The sequence below is a fragment of the Anoplolepis gracilipes genome, chromosome 13 (assembly GCF_047496725.1).
Source record: "Anoplolepis gracilipes chromosome 13, ASM4749672v1, whole genome shotgun sequence".
Taxonomy (NCBI): Eukaryota; Metazoa; Arthropoda; class Insecta; order Hymenoptera; family Formicidae; genus Anoplolepis; species Anoplolepis gracilipes.
The window spans coordinates 5,784,716-5,811,477 of record NC_132982.1 but is presented as its reverse complement, the minus strand read 5'-3'; the positions used below and the strand labels follow the sequence as shown (position 1 = coordinate 5,811,477).

At 27.3% G+C, this 26,762-nt stretch overlaps 5 protein-coding genes across 9 annotated transcripts; 1 reads left to right on the top strand and 4 right to left on the bottom strand.

The window, feature by feature from the left end:
• Positions 1–845: 845 nt before the first annotated feature.
• On the bottom strand, positions 846–3,912 carry LOC140672294 (uncharacterized). Its single transcript, XM_072904322.1, has 5 exons — positions 2,899–3,912; positions 2,554–2,653; positions 2,018–2,125; positions 1,216–1,371; positions 846–1,115 (listed from the first exon to the last, which is right to left on the bottom strand). The coding sequence occupies exons 1-5, from the start codon at positions 3,678–3,680 to the stop codon at positions 1,065–1,067; spliced, it is 1,197 nt and encodes a 398-aa protein (XP_072760423.1). The 5' UTR covers positions 3,681–3,912; the 3' UTR covers positions 846–1,064.
• A 1,241-nt stretch (positions 3,913–5,153) lies between these two features.
• Positions 5,154–9,391, bottom strand: LOC140672293 (uncharacterized). Of its 4 annotated transcripts, none has more exons than XM_072904317.1 (6): positions 8,562–9,391; positions 6,856–7,755; positions 6,516–6,615; positions 5,871–5,978; positions 5,405–5,560; positions 5,154–5,324 (listed from the first exon to the last, which is right to left on the bottom strand). In XM_072904317.1, the coding sequence occupies exons 2-6, from the start codon at positions 7,635–7,637 to the stop codon at positions 5,274–5,276; spliced, it is 1,197 nt and encodes a 398-aa protein (XP_072760418.1). In that variant the 5' UTR covers positions 7,638–7,755; positions 8,562–9,391; the 3' UTR covers positions 5,154–5,273. The 4 variants fall into 4 exon arrangements, with proteins under 4 accessions (XP_072760418.1, XP_072760421.1, XP_072760420.1 ...); XM_072904320.1 differs by having other exon boundaries at positions 5,159–5,324; positions 6,856–7,312; positions 8,562–8,579; XM_072904319.1 differs by having other exon boundaries at positions 5,160–5,324; positions 6,856–7,312; positions 8,525–9,391.
• A 460-nt stretch (positions 9,392–9,851) lies between these two features.
• Positions 9,852–17,402, bottom strand: LOC140672301 (putative carbonic anhydrase 3). Of its 2 annotated transcripts, none has more exons than XM_072904333.1 (6): positions 17,281–17,402; positions 13,434–13,481; positions 11,409–11,564; positions 10,889–11,112; positions 10,555–10,788; positions 9,852–10,385 (listed from the first exon to the last, which is right to left on the bottom strand). In XM_072904333.1, the coding sequence occupies exons 1-6, from the start codon at positions 17,327–17,329 to the stop codon at positions 10,191–10,193; spliced, it is 906 nt and encodes a 301-aa protein (XP_072760434.1). In that variant the 5' UTR covers positions 17,330–17,402; the 3' UTR covers positions 9,852–10,190. The 2 variants fall into 2 exon arrangements, with proteins under 2 accessions (XP_072760434.1, XP_072760435.1); XM_072904334.1 differs by lacking the exon at positions 17,281–17,402 and adding an exon at positions 15,652–15,806.
• A 2,051-nt stretch (positions 17,403–19,453) lies between these two features.
• On the top strand, positions 19,454–20,980 carry LOC140672300 (TWiK family of potassium channels protein 18). Its single transcript, XM_072904332.1, has one exon. The coding sequence runs from the start codon at positions 19,540–19,542 to the stop codon at positions 20,569–20,571; it is 1,032 nt and encodes a 343-aa protein (XP_072760433.1). The 5' UTR covers positions 19,454–19,539; the 3' UTR covers positions 20,572–20,980.
• A 2,290-nt stretch (positions 20,981–23,270) lies between these two features.
• On the bottom strand, positions 23,271–25,752 carry LOC140672302 (carbonic anhydrase-like). The gene is made up of 6 exons (XM_072904335.1): positions 25,664–25,752; positions 25,175–25,222; positions 24,570–24,725; positions 24,029–24,252; positions 23,704–23,934; positions 23,271–23,522 (listed from the first exon to the last, which is right to left on the bottom strand). Exons 1-6 carry the CDS (start codon positions 25,731–25,733, stop codon positions 23,349–23,351), a joined length of 903 nt encoding a protein of 300 aa, XP_072760436.1. The 5' UTR covers positions 25,734–25,752; the 3' UTR covers positions 23,271–23,348.
• Positions 25,753–26,762: the final 1,010 nt, after the last annotated feature.

Here is a 26,762-nt window from a genome sequence, read left to right as displayed (position 1 = left end):
AAAAGTATTAAAAAAAGATAATAATAAACTTCAAATACATTGCCAATAATTAATATTTGCAACCTTTTTGGTGCTATTTTTAGTAATATGTACATATTCTATAAAAATACTTATATGTATATTTCATTTACATTTATACAAATCTTACCTTTTTAATCTTGTTTTATATATACTTTATATTTATGAAATCTTTTCTGTACTATAATAAGAGAATAAAAAAAAGTATAATTTTTAATAACATGTGCATATAATTATTTAATTTATTAGGCAAAGATATAGAATCAATGTCTAAAATAAAATATAAAGCTTCTCAATTTTCATTTCATTTTTAAAAGCAGAAAGCAATTGAATACGATTGATTAAGAATTTAGAACAATATTTGAACATTTAAAACACGCTGACAAATTAAAAAAATGTAACACAAATATAAGAAACCAAGTTAATTAAGATCAATCACGTAATTTTAATTAAAAAATTAAAAGCTGAAGACGATAACTTAAAATCCAATACTATTTTACAAAATGTTCCAATCACATTAATTTCACAGATTAACAACTATAGTAAACTACCTTATTCGGTGTCTGAAATTTTACAGAAAAATGTTAGACATGTATATAATATATATTACACACAATATTTCAATATAATCACACATATGCTTATATTTTTTTATTGGAAAAAAATGAGTATTACAAATATTAAAAACATCAAATAAATTATCAAAGTATATTAATTTATTTTCTAATTTAAAAAAAAATAAGGAAGAGGAAGGTTAATAGAAAACAAAAATTAAATTTCTTTTTAATATATTGTCATGTAATATTATAAATATCTTAGAATATTATGTTCATCATATTCCTATTCTTTGAATTATTATGTGAAACAGATGTATGCTATGAGTCTGTGTGTGTGTGTGTGTGTATGTGTGTGTGTGTGTGTGTGTTCGCGCGCATGTTATGTGCAGACCTTTTCTTTAAGTAATTTTTCTTAATTTTCTTTTTGTCTTCGCTAACCATACTCTTAACTTCTATTTACCAAATTTAAACGTGAGCGATGATTTTGTTTTAATTGGCTCTTAAAAATAGAAGAGCAATCGAATATGATTGATTCATGATCTACAATATTATCAGAAAATATGACGTAAGGACCATCAGAATTAAAATACTGATAAGTTCATATTATGCATAAATAATAAACATATATGTTAAAATTTACCGTCATAAATGAAGGTAGAGACAGATTGAATCTATCAACCGCCGCAATTTTACACTCTAGATTGTTAGACATTATTAGTAACATGAATATTCGTTTCATTGATGGTCTAAATTGATACCAAGCTTCATCAAATGCTTTATTCGTCACTTTGGTACTCTATATGTTAAATTCCAAAGGATAATATATGAAAAATATGAAAAAAGAAATTATTGATTATTGATTATTGATTATCGATAGTTTCATAACATAATAAGGCCGAAATTGCAACTTTACAGGAATTGGAAAAAACAGTTTAAAATTTGCATTTAATACATAGAAATACGTCTCTAAATATTTCTGTATTTAATTCCATTACTATTAGACCAATTAGTATGCAGCTCTATTATAAGATGCAATACGTATAGAACTTTCGTATATTTTAATATCTCATTTTCTTTAAAATTATCTCTCATTATTATAAATCCTTGATACATTATTTTCAATTTAATTTTCTCAACATTTATGCCTTAAATAATTTTTATACATAATATTTATTATTTACAAGCAGGATTAGTACCTATGCGTGAGCATATATACATATAAGTTACTTTTTTGTTTACTGTTAATTATTATTCATAATTATTATGTTGATTAAAAACTTTTTTAATAAATTTATAAAAAATCTGCAGACATCTAATTAGTATACATAATATTTAATAAATTATGTTATTCTTGATATTAAAATATTATTGCTTATGCAGAAAAAAGCAATTTTAGTAATATAAAGTACAATATAAAATATATAGTACAATAAATCTCTTACCGCGTCTGACAATGTCTGCACAGAAGAACATAACAAAAAGAATTGCATTACTGAACCCATTGTAAACGATAAGACAGAAATTGCTTCCATGCATGTCATATATGGCACCTAAAAATTGATAAATGCACTTCATTATAAAAAATAAAAAATATAAAACAACTTTCACATTTCTCACAAAAAAATTTTCTGCAGAATTAAATAAATAAATTAAATTTTTGCTTAATTTTTAATTAAATTAATTTTTGCATTGTTTATGTTTTTATTTTAGAATCAAATTATAAACGCGGAGTATTTGTCATACTTTTATTATTTGCGTTTATTACTTATGAAAGTAAACATTAATTTTTTTTAGAATCAAGAATTTCGTAGAATAAAACATTAAACATAATTAGTTAATATGGATATAGATTGCTATTAGATATTTAAAGACTTTTTTATATAAAAAAAGCAAATTTCTGTTTTCTTAATTTTTTTATATTCTTTGTTTTCTTTGAATTTTATTAATATTTGTTTCGGTACTGTTTATCAATACTCACTGTGCTCATTAGAATACCTATAAAGCAAAACCGTAAAACGCTGTTGAGATATATTAGACTGAAGTTCACAGACAGAAGTTTTTTTAACAAAAATGACATGCTGAAATACAACATGGAATAAATATATAAAATATACAAAATATAAAATATAGACATGTAAAATAAAATATAAATCATAAAATAAAAAAATTAATATTTCATAATTTATGACAAATATACAGGAAATCTCATGAGATTTGAGTAATGCTGCAATTTATCATTTAACGACTATTTTAGAAGCATAATTATTTAATTATAATTTCATAATTAAAATGTCTCAAAAAATGTTTTTCTATTTACACTTACTGCAAAACAGTATTTTGACGCCGACATAAGTCTCTCAGTTCTTTTTCTGCCCATCGATCTGTCATAGGATGTCTTTCTTGAAACTCGTCGCGATTGCCTTGTGAATTTTGAAAGAATAATGATAATTTTATCGCTATATATTGATATTGTGCGGTTAACATTAACACCAAATGTATCATATATATGTCCACACTATATTTCTTCAAAAAGCTGTATACACTGGCAATGGTCATAAAGACAGTCGACCAAATCAAGACATTGATTGAAAACGGCTCGGCACTGAAAGCAGTTGGCAAATTATAATCTACGTAAAAAAAAGTAGTCTTCTCGAAAACCAATAAAACCGGCTGAATGGTCCATATAGTAATAGATATCACTCCAGCTGTCCCATAAATTATGAACGGCATTATTATTGGTTTCAGAGTCGTCTTCACAATATCCTCCGTAATCTCGTCCGCAGTTTGCAAAATATCATTTATTTTCTGGATAAATGACACCATTAATTTTTTGTTTATGTAAATACGCGTGAGTAAGAAACACGATTCAATGAGGACGACAACGGCGACAGTACCGTCCTTCAGAGCCTTTTCTTTTGGCGTCACGACCATTGCGATGAGCAACACTATCGCGTAAATAAATTGCATTAACCAGACGACGGCGCTATGTATGCGCCATAGTATTGAATATTGCGAACCATCGGCTGCTACCAGTAATAGATTTCCCGAGAGCATGTTCGCTCGATCGTTTAGAGTATTCACATTTTGGAAATTTATTCTTGTCATACTGTACTACTCGATGAATTAGAAAAACCTTGATAAATATAGCGTATAAAAATTAAGACTTTTGCACTTGTATTAATTCCTCTCTCACGTTCAACTGTCGCGTACGCTTCTTCCTGCACGAGTAAACATGACGTCTCTATCGGTATTTCAAAATTATCTCTAAGGACATTCAGAAAATTGTCAAGTTTCTTGAACATTTGTTTTCACTTGGCTATCATTAAAACATTATACGCAGTCATATACAATGAACATTGATCTTTCTCTTTTATTGTTTCAATACTTGGTCTGTGATCTTACTGTATAAATATTTAAATATTTAAATTTTCTCCAAGGTATGCTTCGAGGGGATAGATAATAATTTTAAATGGTTAGGTTCTGTGTCTCTTACTATAAAGTACTACATAGTAGTTTTTAATTAAATGTCACGATATACTGAGTGATAATTATTCATTAGAAGTAAAAGATATATGTATGGCTATATATCTTCCATTCCATTTACTAAGAATATAGATGTGACAATTAAACTTGTACTACTACCTTATATTGTGAGGTGGCAATTATCTTATAGCATTCTGTTGAATATCGCAGAATTGTCAGATTTCAGTGAAATCACAGAACAGTGCAACGTGTTTGACTAACGCGTGCATTGTCAATTAAAATATTTAACTTTATTTGTAAAGATTGGGCAAAAATCGATTGTGAATAAATAAAGTGGATAGGAAATATTTTGTGACAAGTTTAATTATAGATCAATTAATAAATTCATTTGTATTAAATGCAATTGTGTGTGATCTTCACAATAAGTATCTTTTGATAAAAGATTTATGAATAAGTGTAAAATAACAAATATATTATTATATAGTATATAATAATAAAAGTAAATGTACAGAGATCTATATAATTATTATATAGTTATATAATAATTACATAGGTCTCTGTACATTTACTTTTATGTATATTTAATGTTTCATTATATGACATTTATTATATTAACGTCCTCATTATTTTCTCATTTGTTTAAAATAATTTTATAAATTTTTATCATTTTTATAGAATTCTTTATCATAATTTAAAAGTTTTATAGATAAATAATATCAAATTTAAGCAATTTGTTATTTCTCTACATGACTTTAACAAACCTTTATATATGTATAGTACATATGTATAGTACATATGATATTATATGTATATTATATATATATTTCTCTTAATATTATATTTTGAATTACATACATACACTAATATCTTTCTTATTAAAGAGAGTAAATTGTAATAATACAAAATATTATATGTCGTAAAATATATGTATATAATTTTATGTACAAATATAATCTTTTATTTTCAGTTTAAAAAATAATAGGGAAAGGCTAATAAAAAACAAAGATTAAATTTCAGCAATCATGTTTATAACATTATGTTTGTTATATATATATATTTCTTGAATTATTAACCAAAACAGACGCATCTATCTCTACAGACTTTTTTTTTAATATAATTTTCTTTAATTTTTTGTGTCTTTGATTTGTACTTTATCTTATTTTCTCTATTACATTACTCTACTTATTACATTTAGTGCACAATGTGTCTTCTGCTTTATTTTGCTCTTAAAAACAAAAGAGCAATGGAGTATGCCTGATTCATAATCTAAAATATTATCATAAAAAATGTGACATAAGAAACTTCAAATTTTATATAAGCAATGAACGTAGTATATTAAAAATTACCGTCATAAATGAGGGCAGAGACAGATTGAATTTTTCAACAGCAGCAATTTTACATTCTAGATTATTAGCCTCTATTAATAATAAGAATAAACGTTTTATTGATGGCCGAAATTGATACCAGCTTTCATCAAACGCTTTATCCGTTACTTTAGTACTCTGTGCTTGGTAAAGTATCGAAAGAATGATATATGGAAAAAAGAAAATTGTTTCTTTTTTTGTTTATTAATTATAGATTATAATTTTTTGTTTATTAATTATTAATTATTGATTTATATTTTTGTTTTATAATTACTTTTTTTTAATAAGCAAATATATAACAAGGAAAAATTTACAGTAATAGTATATATAAAAATAGTATATATAAAAATTTAACAAATTGTTTTTTGATTAATATTATTTTGATTAACATTATTCGCTTATATGGGGGAAAAATAATTTCGATAATATAAAGCACAATAAATCTTACCGCATCTGATAATGTCTGGACGGAAGAACATAACAGAAAGAATTGCATTACTGAACCAACTGCGAAAAATAAAATTGACATTCCTTCCATAAGTGTTAGAGATGGTATCTAAAAATTTATAAATTTGTTAGAAAACTCAAAATAAAAAATATGAAGAGAAATTATATAATTCTCACTTTCTTAATTGAAAAAATGTATATGTACATATAAAGTCGAATAAATTATAATTTTATATATCTATTTATTTCAAAATTGAATTACAATGTATATTGTATGTGATAAGTACAAAACAAAACAAAATAAACAATGAAATATTGTTTATTTTTTTTTGTTTTGTACTTATCACATTTTTATGTAAAAATAATGTATATAATAAGATCAATTTAAAAATAAATTTTTTTGTTTTAATTTAATTTTATAAAACCGAGAAGTATATATTCTTTTTCTTTATGTTACTTAACATAACATAAATAATATAAATATTAATTTCTCAAAATAAATTTTAATTCAAACAAATAAAATAAAATCGAACAAAACATGATTTGTTAATAGATAAAAATTATTATTAAATAGAAGATGATTTTAAAAGAAAATTTCTATGCTCTATTCTCTATCTGAATTCTAATGTTCGCTATTGTTACCTACTGTAGTCATTAGGATACCTATAAAGCAAAATCGGAAAACACTGTTAAGATATAATAGGCTGAAGTTGAGAGACAGAAGTTTCCTTAACATAATTGATATGCTGTAACAACATAAGAAAAAAATATATAGAATATTTGAAAAATATATATATATATAATAAGATTTCGATAATATTAATGTAATTTATAATTTTTCAAGTATTTAAAAAACGTAATTGTTTAATCACAATTCTATTGGATTCAATTGGAGCATCCTCAAAAGTGCTTTTCTATTATTTAATAATTATTTTCTCTTTTCTAATTGAATAATTATATTATGTTTACTGTGCAAAAACACGTACTGCAAAACATTGTTTTGGTGTCGACATAACTTTTTCAGTTCTTTTTCCACCCATTGATCTGTCATAGAATAACATTTTTTTTGAGAATTGTCGCTATCGTCTTGTGAATTCCAAAATAATAATGATAATTTTATTGCTGTGTATCGATATTGCGCAGTTAACATCAATACCAGATGCATCATGTACACGTCCAAGCTGTATTTTCTCAGAAACATGTAGACACTGCCCGTTGTCATAAGAATAGTCGATGGAATTAGAACATAAATTGAAAATGGTTCGGGGCTGAAAGCTGCTGGCAAATTGTAATCCACGTAGTAAAAAGTAGTTTTTTCAAAAACCAATACAATCGGATGTATAGTCCATATAATAACCGATATCACGTTGACCACTCCATAAATTATAAATGGCAAAATTATTGGTTTCACTGCCGCTTTTACGATGTCCACCATCATAACATCTGCAGTTCGAAGGATTTCATTCATTTTCTGAATCACTTGCATTGTTAATTTTTTACGTACGTAAATACTCCCAAGCAAAAAAGATGCCTCTATTAGGACGACGACGGAAAGAATACCGTCTTTTAAAGCCTTCTCTTTTGGACTTACGCATATTCCGATAATTAGCGCGATCGCATGAATCACTTCTATTAACCAAACGATAGCCCTATATATACGCCAGAATATTGAAAACGAATCATCAGATGTTAATGATAACAAATTCCCCGAAATATAGCTTGCTCGACTGTTTAGAAAATTTACGTTTTGGAAATTTATTTTTTTCATGTCGTTCTATTTATGATGATTTGGAATAACTTGAAAAATATAGCGATTAAGATTAGCGATAAGAATTAACCCTTGCTTCCCACACTAACGTACAGGATATCCCACGTCGAACATTTAGCTGAAAATAGAAGAAAAAAATCAATTGTTTTTAACAAATATTTTTTTCAATCAAAACGCCAGACATCAAGGTATATGTCTAACAATAAGTAAAAATGAAAAATATGAAAAAGACAGCAGTTTATAAAATATTGAAAAAATCTTTTAACTTTTTTTCTAACAAAGATAATTTAAATTTTCATGCAGATTCTGAAAAGAGCAGACTTAAAATGACGAGTAAAAAGTTTGCAAATTATAAACTTTAATTTTAAGAGAGAAACTGCAAGGGGTCAATATTGCTAATTTTGCACTTTTTATTTTTCACACACTGCATAAAACTTTTGTTGTAATTCATTTTTCTTTGACCCATTAGAGTTATCAAAAGAAGAGGCATAAAGCAGTATATTTAAGCATTTGATATAAAACATTAATATTGCAAATTAAACATAAATAATAGGAAAATTATCAGGAAACAAACAGATATGAGGCTTATGCAGAAAAGAAATTTGTATATTTTATAGATGGCATTGTGATAAGTTTTTCTATCAAAATGCATTAATATTAATCATTAATTTATATATGATACCATTTTCTATGCGCATATACTTCAATATAATGAAATAAAAAACTACTTTTGGAAAGATTACTTCCTATATTGGAGTTATGTTATACTCCGGCCAAATTTGTTTTCTCTAATGGTTGATTGTTGGTTTATGAGCGACTGAACCAGACAAGGATGTTATACCTTCACAAGGATCTAACATAAGCTCATAATGCGCACAGTTATTTACCCAAAAATTTTCCAAATAGCAGACTTAAAAATCTTACTTGGAGTTATACAGCTTCTCCGGCGTGGAAAGCTAAGGTTAAACTTCGATTATTATCTCTGTCTCACCTTCTGCGCCATGTATATCTCTTCTTTTGAAAGTAAAAATTAATTACTTTTCTCTTCATATTCTATATCTAACATTCAGAAGTTTATAGGAAATTGTCATTCTTTTTGAACTTTTACTTCTGTTTGACTATTATTAATGCACTGTCATGTGACAATGAAATTTCTCTTATTCTATTTTTTTAGTCTCTAATCATTGTGTATTTCAAAATTTAAATATTCTCGATAGAGTAGGATATCTTCGAGTAGATAAGTTGGGGTTTTATTTTTTATTATAAAGAAGCATGAGAGAATTTATACTGACAGATAACTTATTTACTACGGCACTCCATGTTTTATTCTGTTTATTGGAAATATAGACGGGACCGTGGAATTCCTTGTGCTACCTCCCTATATTATAAAGTGACAATTATCTTATGGCTCTCCATCAAACACTGCAAAAACTGAAATCTAGGAAAGCCTCAATATGCAATGGGCAGATATTAGCTGAAGCTTTATTAATAAAGTTGTACAAAATATTGTACAGGAACATCTATATAACTATGAATCAATTAACAAATGCGTTTTGATTAATTATGAACTAACTATCACAGTAAGCTTTTTTCTTTAATAATAGATTTATATAAGTAATTTTAGATAAAAATTTAGATTTTGTGATCCTAATAGTTATTGTTATTTAAAAATACAAAGTTATTTTCTTATATAAAATTATTATTATTACTTTTAATCTCTTCGTGTATTTAATATTTTTAATATTAAAAATAAAAAATTTGTGCACATTGTGCACATTGACTTTGTAAAAATTAATTTTTATGTTTAATTAATTTACAATTGTTTCGAAAGAGAATATTGTACAAAAAAAATTCGATATTTTTTATTTTTTAATTTCCAAGGTATCTAATTCCATTTCATATTAAATAAAAAATCTGTAAATATTAGAAAAGAATTAATATATGTATATTGATGTCATATAGAATATTTATGTAACGTAATTTACCTTTTTATAAATAAAAGAATGTCTTTGTTATAAAAACTTTTCTTTTATTTGTCATTTGTTTTGATTTCTAATCGGTAATTTTTTATTATCATTAATATTAATATTCACTTACGATTAAATTAAAGACACGTTAAAACATACATATTGTTCGTATTAAATAGTAATATATATACTATATATTATATCATTATGTTTGTTACAAAATAGAATGTGTTTATATTTAAAAAAACACACAAATTAACACCTAAACATTTAATAATAAAAGAATCCATTATATCAAAAGAAATTATCTTAACATTTGATTCACTTTACTGTATATTACTCTTCAGAAAAGAATAATCTTTTTCATTATTCATAAAATTTTTATCTTTTAATATACTTATTGTAGCAATAGTTCCAGAGAGCTTCCAATGCATTATTTTAGAAATGCAAAATATATATAATGCAGTTATACAACATTCATTATAATAAATACACATCTTTCTTCTAAAGCAATGTATATAACAAATAACATCACACAATTGCCGTTACACACGTTGTAACTTAAGGTTCAGCTTGCTATTTCAGATTAAAAAGTCTTGCGTAGAAAACTGACTAGAAGAATATTGACAACCGTGCAAATCATACTCGAAGCATATAAGGACGACGCACTATTATATCCGTCCAGGCGATGATATACCTTTCTATCACCGAGGTTCTGTTTAGGCCTGTAATTATACTTCAGAGTGCCATTGTTGCTCTGTACATGTCTGAACACATTCACCTGTATGTGCACGCGATTACATATTAGACATTAAAACAATTATTATATTATTCTAATAGCAGATATTTCAAATGAAAAAATTATTTCATAATAACATCTTTAAAGAAATTACATTATTAATTGTCTATTAAAACAAACATTTTGTGCATAAATTTTATACTTAAATTACCTGCGCCTCCGATATCGGGAGTTTTTCAGTCATAACAAACCACATTACAGATTCCTGACATCCCGGCGTGGTCAAGGATCCCTCATAATTATAATACGTTGTATGATCCTTCGGTAGAAGCAACAAAGGTATCAATTTACTTCTTATCGGTGTCATGCTCTTTCCCACCCAATTCGACACTATTTTTGTCGTCTCTAGAATCTGTATTAAATCCGGATTGTCGTAAGTGTTCAACTATAACAAAATATCACAATTAATACGTGTTTATATTTTTAAAAATTATTAATATTAGGAGAGGAAAAGACACGAGTAACGTAACGAATATTATTCCTACTTCAAACAAAACCGCAACAACGACAATCCCATTTTCATGCTGTGTGGCTTCGCTAAAATTCGCGTACTGATTATCGTAATGCACTAAATGCAACTCCAACGGATCACGTAAACCGTCCACGGTATGTTCGGCACTCCAATGAAAATGCATTTGCTCCAGAATGTATACCGATGGCAAACTTCCACCGCTTAAATGGATTGGTACACCGTGTAATTTAATTTGTACTGTAAATAGATTTATTTTTTCTTATTAAAAATATATACTTGAATTATTGATAAATCATTGTTGACACATATATATATATATATATATATATATATATATATATATATATATATATTATAAACAAAATTTTTATAAATAATGTTAAATAAATATAATATAGAAACTTAAAAAAAAATATAAAACAAATTATAAAAAAAATAAATGTACAATGATACTGATAGCTAGAAAAATAGCTGAAAAATATATGTTTAATAAAACAAAAATATTGAAATGTAATACATTGTAATTTACTTACTGGTATGTCCATTATTAGTCAGCGTGCCAGAAAACGCGAAATCGTATCGATCGAACTTGAGAGCACCAAGATCAATTCTTATGGCATCTTCTGTCACAATGTCAATCGGTGACTGTTTCTTTCCTGTCGTGCACATTCCCGGCCAACTCTTTGGTCCTGTAGAATTATTTACAAGAATTAGTAAGACACGCACATAATAATTTTAATTATGATATAAGGCAACACAGAAAATTTAATTATTATATAGTATTATTAAAAATAGTTGAGACATTATTATATGTATATTATATTTGTATATAACATTATTATTATATGAGCTAATAGAGAATTATAATTTCAGATTCACACATCATATATATTACTCTTACGTTATTTTCTTAATATTTTTATATCTTTAATAATATGTATATTAAAATAAGTTGCATAAATACTAAACAAAATTGGAAGCATTTTTAATTACAGCAAAATATTATCTATTTTAATATATTTTAATATATTAAGAATCCTTGATCAATAATTATTTGAAGAAATAGAAAAGTTCTGATATTTTTATCATATTATTTTTATCATAACATCTAGAATTGGATTAATAATTATCAATATTTTTTTATTACTTTCAAAAAAAGATACGTCGTGGTTAAATGTTTCATAAAACATTTTAGCGATAGAACATTGACGTAATGTTACGATTGAACGTGCGAACGTGCTATTTTCATCATAATACATAATATACATTTATAAAGTTATTACTACCTATATACGTTATGATTACATCGTATCGTATTACAGTTTGATATAAGAAAATAATATCGGCTTTAATAGAGCATTTTTTAATAGAAAGGTAACAAAAAAAAATTAAAATTATAATATAAACTAAGTGAATATAGTATGCGATAAACATATTAAACATCAATTTAAAAAATGGTGAGATTATTATTTTTTTATATATTATATAAAGCGCTTTTATATTTATTGAAATATACTGTCTGTCGATAATATTTGTTTAAAGTTTTTTAAACGTTTACATAAAGTAGATAACTAATCTGTAGTCTTACGAAAGTCTAAAATTATTTTAGACCTTCGCACTAATTTGCACACACTCATGAGTATTCAATGTTCATTTACAATAAATGAAGCATAAGTGCATGTGTTATCACAAATAGGCGCTTTCGATATATGTAATAATAAATGTATTAAAGTAAAAATTTATATACGTATATATTGATAATTTATATTAATATTATATGTATGTCACAGAAATTTAAAATATTATAATATTTCTAGTATAAGTAATAAAAAAAAGGACGCATTAAACTGTAAATGCGTAAGATTTTTTAGAAAATTTATATAGATTTTGGATTTTTTCTTTACTCACAAATGCTTGAATTTTCTTTGTTTCATTAAAAGAAATTTAATACTGACTTTGTTCTTAAATATCTTCAAGTGACATTCAAGGTTGTCGTTATTAAATCGCTAATGGCTTACATGTTTCGCATGAGCTAAGTGAGAACAATGTTGAACAATGTTGCATTTGTATATGTTTCTCGCAAATAAAATTTTCTGAGCATCAAAATTTGTAATCACAACGATCATAAAATCATCATCTGATGATCGATAAAAAAATCATTAAACAGTAGATAAGAATTTTTAATAAAAATGCGATTCAAAATATTATATTTATTGAGTGTGTATATTCTTACACGATATGTCGCTTTAAAAGATAAAATTATACATTGTTATTGTTTCAGATAATGAATTTTTGTATTGCAAAATAAAAAGATAATGAACAAATAATTATTTCCTTAACTCGAATGGCTCAATATTGATAATAATTTATGTTATCTTTACTTAGGAAACTGATGCTCTCTCTTTTAGACATGATTAACTTTGGAAAAAGTATTGCATACTTTAATGTTAAACATCATTTATTGAAGAAATTGTTTGATATCGATCGTAAATTAGAAATGCGTATATGTAAATATGTAAAACATAGTATAAAAATTGTATCATAATTATTGTAATTACCATATTTGCCCCAATATCCCCACTCAAATGCTGTCACTACTTGTAAACCTGAAACAAAATATATACAATATTTATACAATATTTTTTTTGCAGTTAAGAATATTTATCTTTTAGTGATTATAGTTAAGGAAGAAATTTTTATAGCAGGAACAATGCAATTACACATCATTCAATCCTCTTATAACGAGCAAATGAAATAGTGACATGCGAATCTTTAAATTTAATCTCGCCCATAACTCATTCCAACACATATACTTACATCAATTATATTTCTTACGTTAAACTACTAATTTGAAACGGTATTTTGTAAAATAACAATATTCATATTTTAGAACAATTTCCTTTAAATAGTATTTTAGTTAACATTCTTTCCAATTATTTTATAATTGATTCAGATTTTTTAAATAAAACGCTATATATTATTATAAAAATATATAATTACGTATTTATATATACAACATTATTTATAAATATTATTTAAAATTTAAAAAATGTGCTTCTCAAAGATATTAATGACAGCAGTCTTTGAGTATTACTTTCAAAACAGTAGTTGTAATTACTATTAAAACTAAAATTCTATATATGTAAAATAACTATACATAATATACATAACAAAATATTACACTTCTGTAGTTACATATATTTCGTCGAGATTATGTCGATTAAGTCAATTCGCTCAATTACAGTGTTAGATGCAAATACGAATGAGAATTCCGAATGAGATTTTGTGGAGAACGTGTGCGCTATAATAATCGCGAGCTAAAGCCGGCGCTGACTTCGTCCTCGTGGTATTAATTTGCCGAGTTTGCACGAACTGTCAATAAAATAATTGTTTCCACGCTACCGCCACGCGAACGGTTCGCCAGATCGCGAGCATGTTCGTTCCGTTAGGCTCGATAAGTAATTGAACACGCGCGACAGGAAACAGAATTGACCCCATTGACCGCTCGGGTCACGTCAAATTCGCACTTGTTCCTAATCGTATTCTATCGTCGTGGTGAAAGAAAAAAGGGCGACAATCCGAGCAAAAGCGATCGTTCCACGAAAGACAGTCCGCGCGGCGGACTGTCAATTGGATCACAAATCGGCGGATAAACGCCGGCGCTTTCTAGATCAGCGGCCGCAACAACGGCCGAATCATTCAAACGACCCGCAGATTTTAATGAGCATAATGCATACTTCCGCTGCGGGGATAGCGTGCAAGATCGGTCGATCGGTACACGAGTTTCGTTCATAGTTTTAGGGATGCTTAAGATATTTCAGCATCATAAACATATGTATATCGCGATTTGTATTTTGTCTGCGATTCTAAATACTTTACTTGTGGAAAAGTGACATATTATATTGTGTGTTGCTTGTTTATATTATGTACATTAATCTTGCGTCGAACATGTATTACAGCAAAATTCGAAAATACGTATTCTTTTATTCTTTTTAATTATTAAATATTTATTCCTTGGCCATGTTACCAAGTTTGAAAAGTTTATTACTTTAGCGATAGACATATTTATAATAACAATAATAATTGTTAAGAGATATCTCTTTAGATTATCTCTTAATAAATCTGTGTGATAGTATTTTTTTATACATAAATTATTTAAGTACTAGAATTTCTTAATAGAAAAATTTATAAATAGTAATATATGTAATATTTTACCAATTTAAAATGTCTCTTTTTCTCTAGAAAAATAAAACAAATATTTTATGTAGTTTATGAACAAATATATGGAATAGTAGCAATGTTGGTTCAAATAGATAAATGTATATTTGTGGCATAACCAAGAGAGATATGAAATTATCTAAACTATTTCATTTAAAATAATGAGCATGATAATAAGTATGAAAGAACAATTAAGATAAATAATCGTAAGACAGCTCTATCAGAATATTGGAGCTGATAAAAAAGGAGAAACCTACTAAGATATATTATAACCAAATGTCTGACTAAATTGTCTACAACATAAATTTTACAAAAATTTATTACAATACTGAAAATAAATTGAATGTCCTAAATGCATTGTTTACATTAATATTTTACAGATGCATAATTAAAACAGGATTAATAAATTAATCGCGAGATGAAGATACTGAAAAATGTTTTTTTAATAAATTCTTTTATTTATATTGATATGTTTCCCAGATAAATTAACAGGCAAAATGGCAAAAGTAATCATAGCAGAAATGAACTATCGAGCAAACGCAACGATAAAGTTCTTACCTAGAAAAACGATTAGACAGAAGAGATGCATCGCGGAGAACCACCTGAAACGATCGCGATGGATAACACACGAGCGCGATGACGACAAGTGTACGACTGATGAACGCGACGTAAATGTAACTAGATAACCCCGAGATTACACGAGGAGCTATCGCATGAGATTTAGTATGTACAGCGGCGAGGCATTGCAATCACAGCATATGACGCGGACCAACCGGTCATCTGATTAGAGCGTATCCTATTAGGTAAACGGCATTCTTGAATGCTAGAATTGAACTGATTTACCCAATAATCGCGTGCATTCATTTATTTGTACTAATTTATCGCGAATCAAATAAATGATGAAATAATTCGTTCAATCTACATTTTGATTAATTAAATTATTTTTTAAAGAATAATTAAGAGGAGAGATGAAAAAATGAAACAATATTTCAACTATTCGATTATTGCACAAAATTTATAAATTCTGTTCTCTTTAACAAAATTGCTTCTGCAATTTTTTTTTATATACAATTTTTTTCCTTTTTTTTATAAAATATGACATATACTTTTTTATATTAAATTTAAAAAATTGTAACAAAATACTAAAAGAAAAATATTACAGAATTACAGATATTATATTTTGTTATTACTTTGTTCATAAAAAAATAAGTAAGATATTATATTATCGTTGCGCTGATGCACCATCGTCGTCGTGTGCAAACTGTAGCGCTCAACCGAGTAAAATTAAATTCGCGAACAAAACATGGTCCAAATCTTAAATTTAGACACACGGTTTATACATTCATCAACCGATGGTATCAACCGGATTGAGGTATTCGATCTTCGATCAACAAGCAAGTAACAGCATAGCTATCATCAGCGTTACATACTTTTTTTTTTTACTGAAAATAATCATTAGTCACTCGTATACAAATGTTTTCAACAAGATTTATACAATAGAGAGAAATTTATACTGAAGCCAGATTGAGCGCAACATTCTTTCGTTATTCCGTAAATATTTTGGAGGAAAATAGATCCATTTTTTCAAATAATCAAATTTGTATCAAAATTTGATTAACAATAGTCATTTTAAGGCTTAAAATAAATTTTGTAACATGAAAAGGATGATGAACAAGAAATTCTTCATTGACTGATATATATATATATATGTAAATATTTTTGGACATGTTTTCAAAAATTTAATTCAAAGAAACGGAATGAAAACGGATTAATATGTTAAATTAAATCGTTACCTTTTTTTAACAATACATATATTGAAAAAACGATTATATCAGAAATGGATTTAGTATAAATAATAACTTAATTATTTTTAAATAAAATGCCATTTTACTTTTAATTCTTAATTATTTCTCTTTAGTTTCTTACTTTTAATGTTTAATTATTTTTAAACACACACAAAATGCTGTCTCTGATTTTTGAATCTCTCAATATATGTATCCAATATTATTTTTCTTTTTTTTCTTCGATTCTTTCATATTTCTCTCTTTTTTAATATACAAAATATTGCACACACATTAATTTATGCACTCAGAAATCAAATCGATTTTTTGGTATCTTTCCAAAGTCCAATAATAACTCAGGACAAAGAAACGCGGAATATCATTAAAAAATGGCAAAATGTTTTACCTGTGCAAAACAACGTTAACGAGATTATTAGCAAGTGACCTAAACCCATTTTACACGTGATGTGCTAGTTATTTTACCGAGAAGTGGCTTGGACGACGATCGCTGTTCGACTGATCTACCTGGCAAATTTCTCGTCGACAAGCTGATGTAGCCAACCCCCCGTGTTGACGCATATTGAACTCTCGCGAAACTGCATTCTCGATCAGTCGATTTCAGAACTGCGTACCTCGATGATCAATTGCACGGAAGCTCGAATGGACGCCAAAATATGTAGCATATCTCCATAAAATATCACTTGTTTATCTTTAAAATACAAGTGTATAAAATTTTAACAACAGTTACGACGGCGTAAACTTTAAATTTCTCAGTAAAATTGCATAAGTTGGCATGAGTATATATATATATATCTATTAAAGTTAAAATAAGCATTTCAATATACACAAGAAATAATATTAAATTTATGTATGTATATTTTCGTTTATTTTAGTTTTGCAAAAGATAAATAAATTAACAAAGAGGAACTCCTCCTCTTTTATGATGATGCGGTTTATTATGTCATACGATCATCTCCCTATCTCCCCTTCAAGTTCCGATATACTTGTGATGCTATTTGGAATGCTGATGACACATCACGCCGTTAAAGCTGCTTTCACACTTAATATTGTTTTACAATTATTCTTTTCATTGTATTTCACATGACATTGACATAATAAAGACAAGTTACAATAAGAAGGAAGTTCTTTATAAATCGTTTAAGGAACTTCTTTATAAATCATTTATCTTATGTTTTATAATATCAAATGTATCTAATAATAACGCACATCTGTAATAATGCTTCGTGTCTTTTTTTAGGATAAAAGAAATAATTTTAATTTCTTTCGTGTAGGTTGTCGCTAAATTTATTTGGCAGCAATCACTGCATGTAACTATTTCAAGTCCACTTACTCGTATTTTGGCAAATTTAGTAGAGATTGTTCGTGGAGGTGTCGATAAAATTAGTAAACTGCATGTTGCACTCAATTTGCATATACTCGCCTTAATAACAAGACTATTTTTTGCCTGAATGGCACCAAAGGGAGAGAAATTACACTTTAGAAGATATTAAAATAAATTAAATAACTAGTATCAAGGCTCTCTGTGTAAATAAGAATAAATTGAATAAGAATAAAGGCAGTAGAGAGCAAATTATATATCGTATAAACGGAGTTAGGTAGCAATTGAGAATATTAGAACTGTTAATATAATAGAATATTTAATGTAATGACAAATTTAATGTATTAACAATGAATGAAATCTACGAATATGTAGTGAATTAGTATGGTTTCAAATTTATAAAATCGCAAAAACATATAACATATAAGCATATAAAATCTCATTGTTAATACATTAAATTTGTCACTACATTAAATATTCTATTATATTAACAGTTCTAATATTCTCAATTGTTACCTAACTCCGTTTATACGATATATAATTTGCTCTCTACTGCCTTTATTGTTATTCAATTAAAATAAATTATCATCCAAATTAATAAATTAAATTTAACATTAATAACAAACATTTATATAATTTACAAATATTTTAATATTTTAGAGAGAGAGAAAGTATACAATACCTAAAATTTTAATATATATATATATATATATATAAACTCCTTATTAAAAAAAAAAAATTAATATAAAATAGAACTTGAAAATTCGTTCTCTACAAATTTTAAGATAAGATCACACTACTTAATTTTTATTTTTTTAGAAATTTTATATATTTTATATATGCTTCTTTCTTTTCTCTCTCTCTTTTAAAATTTAGTAAGAAATGTTATATAATATTAAACCATTTTATAATGTACAAAGAACGATAGCTTATATTATGAAGTTATACATATTTATAGCTTGTTTATTGTTTAGAGATTAAGTTGATTTTAACATAAACAATTAATTTTGCTGTAAGAAAATTTAATCTGCAGAAAACCTTTCCATATTCATGAAACGCTTTCAAGTTGACGAATCTAATCCCGTGGAAGTTGTCCACAAGAGTGAAACGATCCGCGTAGCAGTGTGTACACACGAGTCGACAAAAGAAGAGAGAAAGAGAGAAAAAGGCAGCGAAAGCTCGAAGAAGAAACGAGAAACGAGCGGGGCGTCCCGACCAAAAATAGAAAAGCGGCACGAGGGGAGTCGTTGAGTATCAGCGCCAAGGTAGCGTTCCATGTGAATCTCTTCGTCGGATCGGTCCGGATCTGGTAGTTCGTGTTCAAACATGCCACGCGGCGTGGTACCAATGAGATCCTCTCTGAGGAGTCGAGATTCGTCCTCGACATCAACCGGGGTTGATCCTCGAGAGCGCGTCAAGGACTGTTGCCGAAAGCTGGTGGCTTTTATGTGCACCCAAGTGGGTGTAGGAGGATTAGTGGTGGGTTACGCTATAGTGGGCGCATTCGGCTTCATAATGATCGAAACTAGTGAGTTCGATCAGCCGGCGATAGTGTGCGAGCGAGAGTTCATTCGCATGGAGTACGCCAACGAGTTGTGGTTTAGTACTGCCAGCAATCAGTCGGTGAACGTGTTAAACCGGGCTGCTTTTCACGTGGTGTCCAACAATATTCTGCGCCGCTACCAGGAGAACATCACCAACGGCGTGCGGCAGAAGATAAACTGCAGCGGTCTCTCACCTGTCGAGATCTGGACGTTCCCAGCGGCATTGATGTTCTGTCTGTCAGTGTTCACCATGATCGGCTACGGCAGTCTGGTGCCTAAGACTTCGTGGGGCAAGGGTGCCACCGTGGTCTATGCGGTACTTGGTATTCCGCTGTACGTGCTCTATTTCCTAAACATGGGCAGCGTGCTCGCGCAGACTTTTAAATGGCTTTACACGCGATTGCACGAATGCACCGGCCAGCGGAAACCTGGACAAAAGATCACTGTACCCTCGACCGCCTGTCTCTGGGTAATATTCGCCTACATTCTTGCCGGCTCGATCATGTTTGCCCAGTGGGAAGGATGGGAATTTCTAGATAGCGCTTATTTCTGTGTCACGTCGCTCTGCAAAATCGGTATGGGCGATCTAGTGCCAGGCTGGAGCCATGGAAATTCCACGCAGAGTAACCAGACCAAGCTCATCATTAATTTCGTGTACTTACTGCTGGGCATGGGCTTGATAGCCATGTGCTATAATCTGATGAAGGAAGATGTATATGTGAAAGCTCGAGAGCTCAAACAACAGCTGAATCAAGCGATGGATGCGATTCATTATAAGATGGTGACGTGTTGTAAGTCGGAACCTATGGATTGAAAATAAAAAAGAAGATCGCGAAGTGCATTATTGAAACTGTAAATAACGTCAAAATATATTTATTTAGTATATATTTATTTAAGGAAGTGTAAAAAAGCGTTAATAAAATAAGAATTTTTCGTTGATGTTTTTATCATAGAAGAAACTATAAGCAGTGAGAAATATTATAAAAAGCTGTATAAACATAGAAAAGACAATATTGTATCAGAAGTGAAAACACGCTGTATATAAACATGAATATTATTACATAAACACATAAATGTTATCATATAAGTACTTTGATCAAACAATATTAAAAATATTCACTGATATTACACACATCCGTAATCTAAACTACGTTTCTTATTCACATACAATATTATCGTACATATAGAGCGATAAAATTAATTAGTTTTGATATACTAGAAAAAAAAGAGATCATTTGTTGATATATGAAGTAAGTTTTCTACTAGATTGTTAAATAATTGATAAATAGAATAGAATAAAAAAGCACTATAAAAATGCTATAAAATATATTATACAAATTATGCAATTTTTAATTTTTGCTATCATACATTATGCAATATTAATATAATTATTTATATTATGATAATATTAAATTGTTAGATTATTAATATTATTAATATTATTAATATTATGATAATTTAAATTGCTAAAAGATAAATTGTTAATATTTTTAAATTTAATCAATTAGATTAAGTTACGTATAAACTATGTAGATAACAGTGTGTCAGAATAACTTGCTTGAATACGAATCGTGATTTATATTAATAGATAGCTTAATATAAATCACAGTTCGTATTTAACTAGCAAGCTATGTCAGTAATAGTTTTGATATCATTGTGAAATCTACATCATATTGCGTCGATTTTATTCGCGAATAGTATGTTTGAGACAAAGATGTGCAATCGTTTACATTAATTATTAATTGATTAGATATAATTTACATTGATCGTTAGATATTGGTCACTTCATAATTTCTTGAACATATTATTTACATTTTTTGGTGTTGGAAACGTGTCGTCGAAATGTAAACTTATATATACAATTTTCAAAATATATACAGTTTTCAAAAATTATTACTATTCTATAAATAGAAATGCGAAAATTCTAGAACATATGTTAGTCAAGTATACAAAGAATAAAAAAAGTCGATACAAAGGTATCGATAATTTCTTATTTACTTAACTTTTATTTAATATTTTCATCAAAATATTAATTAATATTTATAAATAATATTATTTTACTTTACATTTTATATATCAAATAAGTAAATATAAATCAAATATATTTTATCGTTTTATAAGAAAGTTTATATAAGGGATAAGTTCTTTTTATAATATTAATGTTCTAATAAACGTGGATAATTTATAAAGTTTATATTTTCTGATGATAAATGATAACCGTTGATTAATGTAATTACGGTTTTCTCTTATTTATCGCGAATTGGAAACGACAGAAATTTATGGAGCTACTGATAAAGTGTGACATGATATTGAACGTAGACATGAATATATATTTATTGTAAATATACACATTGATCCATACAACATACAATCATGAAATAATCGATTACGTATAATAATAATTGTTCCTCTGAGAATATAATTATTTTGCTAATAATCGTGAATATGTTCACCTAAATTTATGAACTTGCAATACTTGGCTAAAAAAAACGATGCACTAATGTAAATAAAAATTTATTACGGGCATTGTTATACATTCCAGAAAAATAATTGGTACACAACAGCTCAAAAAATAAAAGTACTACTACACTTTGACAACAAAACCAAGCTTACATTATTGAAATATGTGTTTTAATTTTTATAACCATATGCATTTTACAAAAATAATTTTATTAATTACAAAAATTATGCATTTTATTAATATCGTAGCTAGTATATTATTGAGGCATTGTAAGGTACCTGACTAATATTTTCTCTTTCTGGCTGTATATCTGTTCTTAAATAGAATTCGACGTATTTAATTTTCCAGTTCAATGTACTATTCGAGTGTGGACGCTCTCTTTCTCTCTCTCTCTCTCTCTCTTTCTTATAGATATTTTACATGTATCTATCTTGAAATAATCCGTCACAGAAATAACCTAACCCAAAACTGTCATGATTCTCATGAATCATTTCATTGCAGTTCATTTCGCTGCAAAGGGATAGTAACGAAATTATCTATATCTCCTATATACAATCTTTTCAATCAAATAATTTTTCAATATATATTCTTTATGTCGCATAAATCTTAAAATCTATGCATAATAGCAATAGTAAATTAAAATGTGTCACTGAAAGAGATTTTATGGTCTTGTAGTATAAAGATCAGCTAAAAATAAATTGTAAAATTCTGTAATATTATTGTTTTACTGCTAGTAAAAAACGATCATCTACACTTTTTCTAGAATTATATTGTAAATTTTTCGATTATGATTTTAATCTACATTATTAATTTATGTAACTAAAATATTTTTAATAATTATTATATAACATTCAGAATACAGTATTTTTATTTAAATATCATTTGTGTAAAATATCTGTCATATTATGGATCTCACATGAAAAATGCTAATATAATAAAAAAAAATGTTTTTCTATAGAGAAGATAAATTAAGAAAATTTATGATTTCCATGTAAAAACCGGCAACGTTTATATTTACTTTGTATTCAAGTGGGAATAACAAATATCAGATATTTATTTCGTGAAAGATTAAATACAAAAGTAAAGTAAACAATGCAAAAAATTTTTATTAATACTTTTTTCAAATAAAATCAATTAAGTAACATTTTTGTATCTAGATAAATCAAACAACACTTATTAAATGAAACGTTAGAGGGATCAAATCTTAAATGATGGTACACTATTCTGTCATTAAGTGCCTGCACGGGTCTGTAATTCTGCTTCAGTTTGCCATTATCGCCCCGAAGATGTTTGAATACATTCATCTATGTATGTGCGAATACATTTAGTATTAAATCTTTATATTATCATTAGATTATCCTAGTATGATAAATTAAATTTAAAAAAAATTACTTTTATTTTAATATCAAATTCCTTAAAAAAAGAAAATTTAAATGTCTATCAAATAAATTACCATGTGTACATGAAATTTTATATTTAAATCACCTGTGATTTCGACACCGTAAGTTTTTCAGTCAGAACAAACCACGCTACGGATTCTTGACATGCCGGCGTAGTCAAGGATCCCTGATAATGATAATACGTTGTGTGATCTTTTGGTAGCAACACTAAAGGTCTCAGGTGTCCACTTATTAGTGCGCTCTTTCCTACTTTAAACAATACTTCTTTTGTCGCTTTCACAATCGACTTCAGAAGCGGATTATCGTACTTGTCCAACTGTAACGAAATATTATAATCAACGTCATGTTTAAAAAATATTATTGATATGGAGGAGAAGATGAGAGCGCAACGTAATAAATATTATCTCTACCTTAAACAGAACCGAGACAACGGCAATTCCGTTCTCGTGTCGCGCGGCTACGCTTAAATTCGCGTACTGACTATTATAGTGCACTATATGCAATTCCAAAGGATTACGTAAACCGTTGATGGTATGCTCAGAGCCCCAATGAAAATGCAAGTGGTCCAGAACATATACCGATTGCAGATTTGCGCCGCTTAAATGACTCGGAACACCCTTCATGTCAATTCCCACTATGAAGAGATATGTTAAAAAAATGTCTAATAATATTGTTGATATGAACAATGATAAGCCGATAAGTTGAACTTTATTACATCCATTATAATAAAATTTAAGTTATTAATAAATATAAATTCTTCTTTTATTATTTTTAAACGCATTTTTATCACAGCATTTTAATTATTTAAACCTCAAATAAACATTATTTTTTTTTTTACGTGTAATATTTCATGCATTTTTATTCAATATATATATTCATATATTTATTCAAACATAAATTTTTTTTAAATCAAAAACTATTTACGTAATATATTGCAAGCTATTTATTTACCAGAATGTCCATTATTCTTCAGCGTAGCAGGAAACGCTAAATCATATCCATCAAATTTGAGAGCACCAAGATTAGTTTTTATAGCATCTTCCGTCACAATATCAATCGGTGATTGTTTTTTTCCAGTTTTGCAAATTCCTGGCCAATTCTCTGGTCCTGTGTATTTATTTAAAAAATCCCGCAATTCGCAGATAATAACTTTAATAATACATAGCAAAAATAAAATAGAAAGTTTAGCATATATATATATATATATATATATATATTATTTATGATGTTATGATTTTTCTATATTTAAAACTAAAGAGATGGAGAAAACTTGATCCTTCTCTCTTTTAGAGAAGTATTTAACACACATTCATACACAAAATTTTAAATATTATTTATTAAAAATTTATTTATATATATATATATAAATTTTGTGTATAAATGTGTGTTAAATACTTCTCTAAAAGAGAGAAGAATCAAGTTTTCTCCGTCTCTTTATTTTTAAATCATAAAAAAAATATATATATATCGGTGACATCGGTAAAACATACTCGCGTTAATGTGCAAAACATAAATTGTATGCAATGTAAAAGTTCTATGTTAATTATTATAATTACCATTTTTGCCGCAATATCCCCAATTGGCAGCTGTCGCTATTTTTAAATCTAAGAAAAAACTTTTTTGTAGTACAAAAACGCGCAAATAATGCATAAGAATGATATGTCCATATGTGCCTTATCTTATAATAAACAAATAAAGTAATAAATTATGAATTAACTTTGTCGATAACTCCAACAAATGCGTAATGATTCTTACGCTGAAGAGTACTAGTTTTAAATATTATAGTATTCTAAGAAATAACAACAATTATATTGTAAAACCTTTCAGTAAAGACATGCTTACAAAATATTATAGTTAACATCATTAATTGTTATATTTTTGAATTTATCTAGATTTTTTAAAATAAAATTTTACGTGTATTATAGAAATATATCTTATTATGGAAATATATAATTATATGTGCTAATAAAATATATAATTATGGATACTAATCCTGTTTAAAAGAAACAGTATTTTATTTTACTGAAAAAAGTAAAATGTTTTACCTATGAAAAATAACGTTAGTGTAATCAGTAAGTGATTTAAGTCCATTTTCACGCGTGATACGCCAATCATTTTACACAACTAGAGCGACAATCACAATGCGACTGATCTGCCCGTAAATTTATAACAAGCTGATATAGCTAATCTCCAGAGTCATATCAAATTCCACGAAACCACACTCTCGTTCAATCAATTTGGAAACCACATGTTGGAAATCAAATCGATTAATCAATCGCATTAATGTGCTCAAGTGTAAATTCAACATATTGGAATACCTCTTAGAAATAAGAATAGAAGAAAGAAATAAGAATAGAAATCGAGAAATTTTATTTGTGAGATTGTGTTTCTGTTAGTGACACATGGCAAACCTATTTACAGTTTTAATTAGAAACTTGAGTTTCCGATTAATAATGAGTTTCGAATCGGTTTACCATCTCATTATGTAACAACAGCGATTTTCTCAAGCAAGAACCTTGATTGGAATCAATTTTTTACTCACAAAATATCAGAAACTCTTTTATTGTTTCGGAAATTCATCATTCCGATCATTATTTTAATAAAGGATTGCTAACAAGAAACATTATTGAATTAGAAATTATTGTGATTGCAAACAAATCTTTAAATTATGCCAAATTATAGAAGAATTTAAGATTTATTTTAAAATTATTTTGTTCTATTTTATATTTAGATTTATAAGAGAGAAAGACAGACAAAAATATATATTTAAAGTTATATTGCAAAGAAACAATCTTTTTTCATATCAAACGTATTTTATATATAATTGCAAGATATATTAATTCATATTAATTATTTACATATAATATTTATAATTATTTATAAATAATATTTGTCTTGAATATTATAAATAGTGTAAATTAGGGTATAATGGCCATACGGAAAAAATAGCCATAGGCTGTAATTTTTCTAATAATCGTTACATAATGCGCTTTTTTAGTCATTAATCGATATTTACAACATCGATTATCTTTGATAATGACTAAAAAAGCACACTATGTAGCTCTTATTAGAAAATATACAGCCTATGGCCATCATACCCTAGTTTACCCTACATGATTATATCGGTAGTTAATTTATACATAT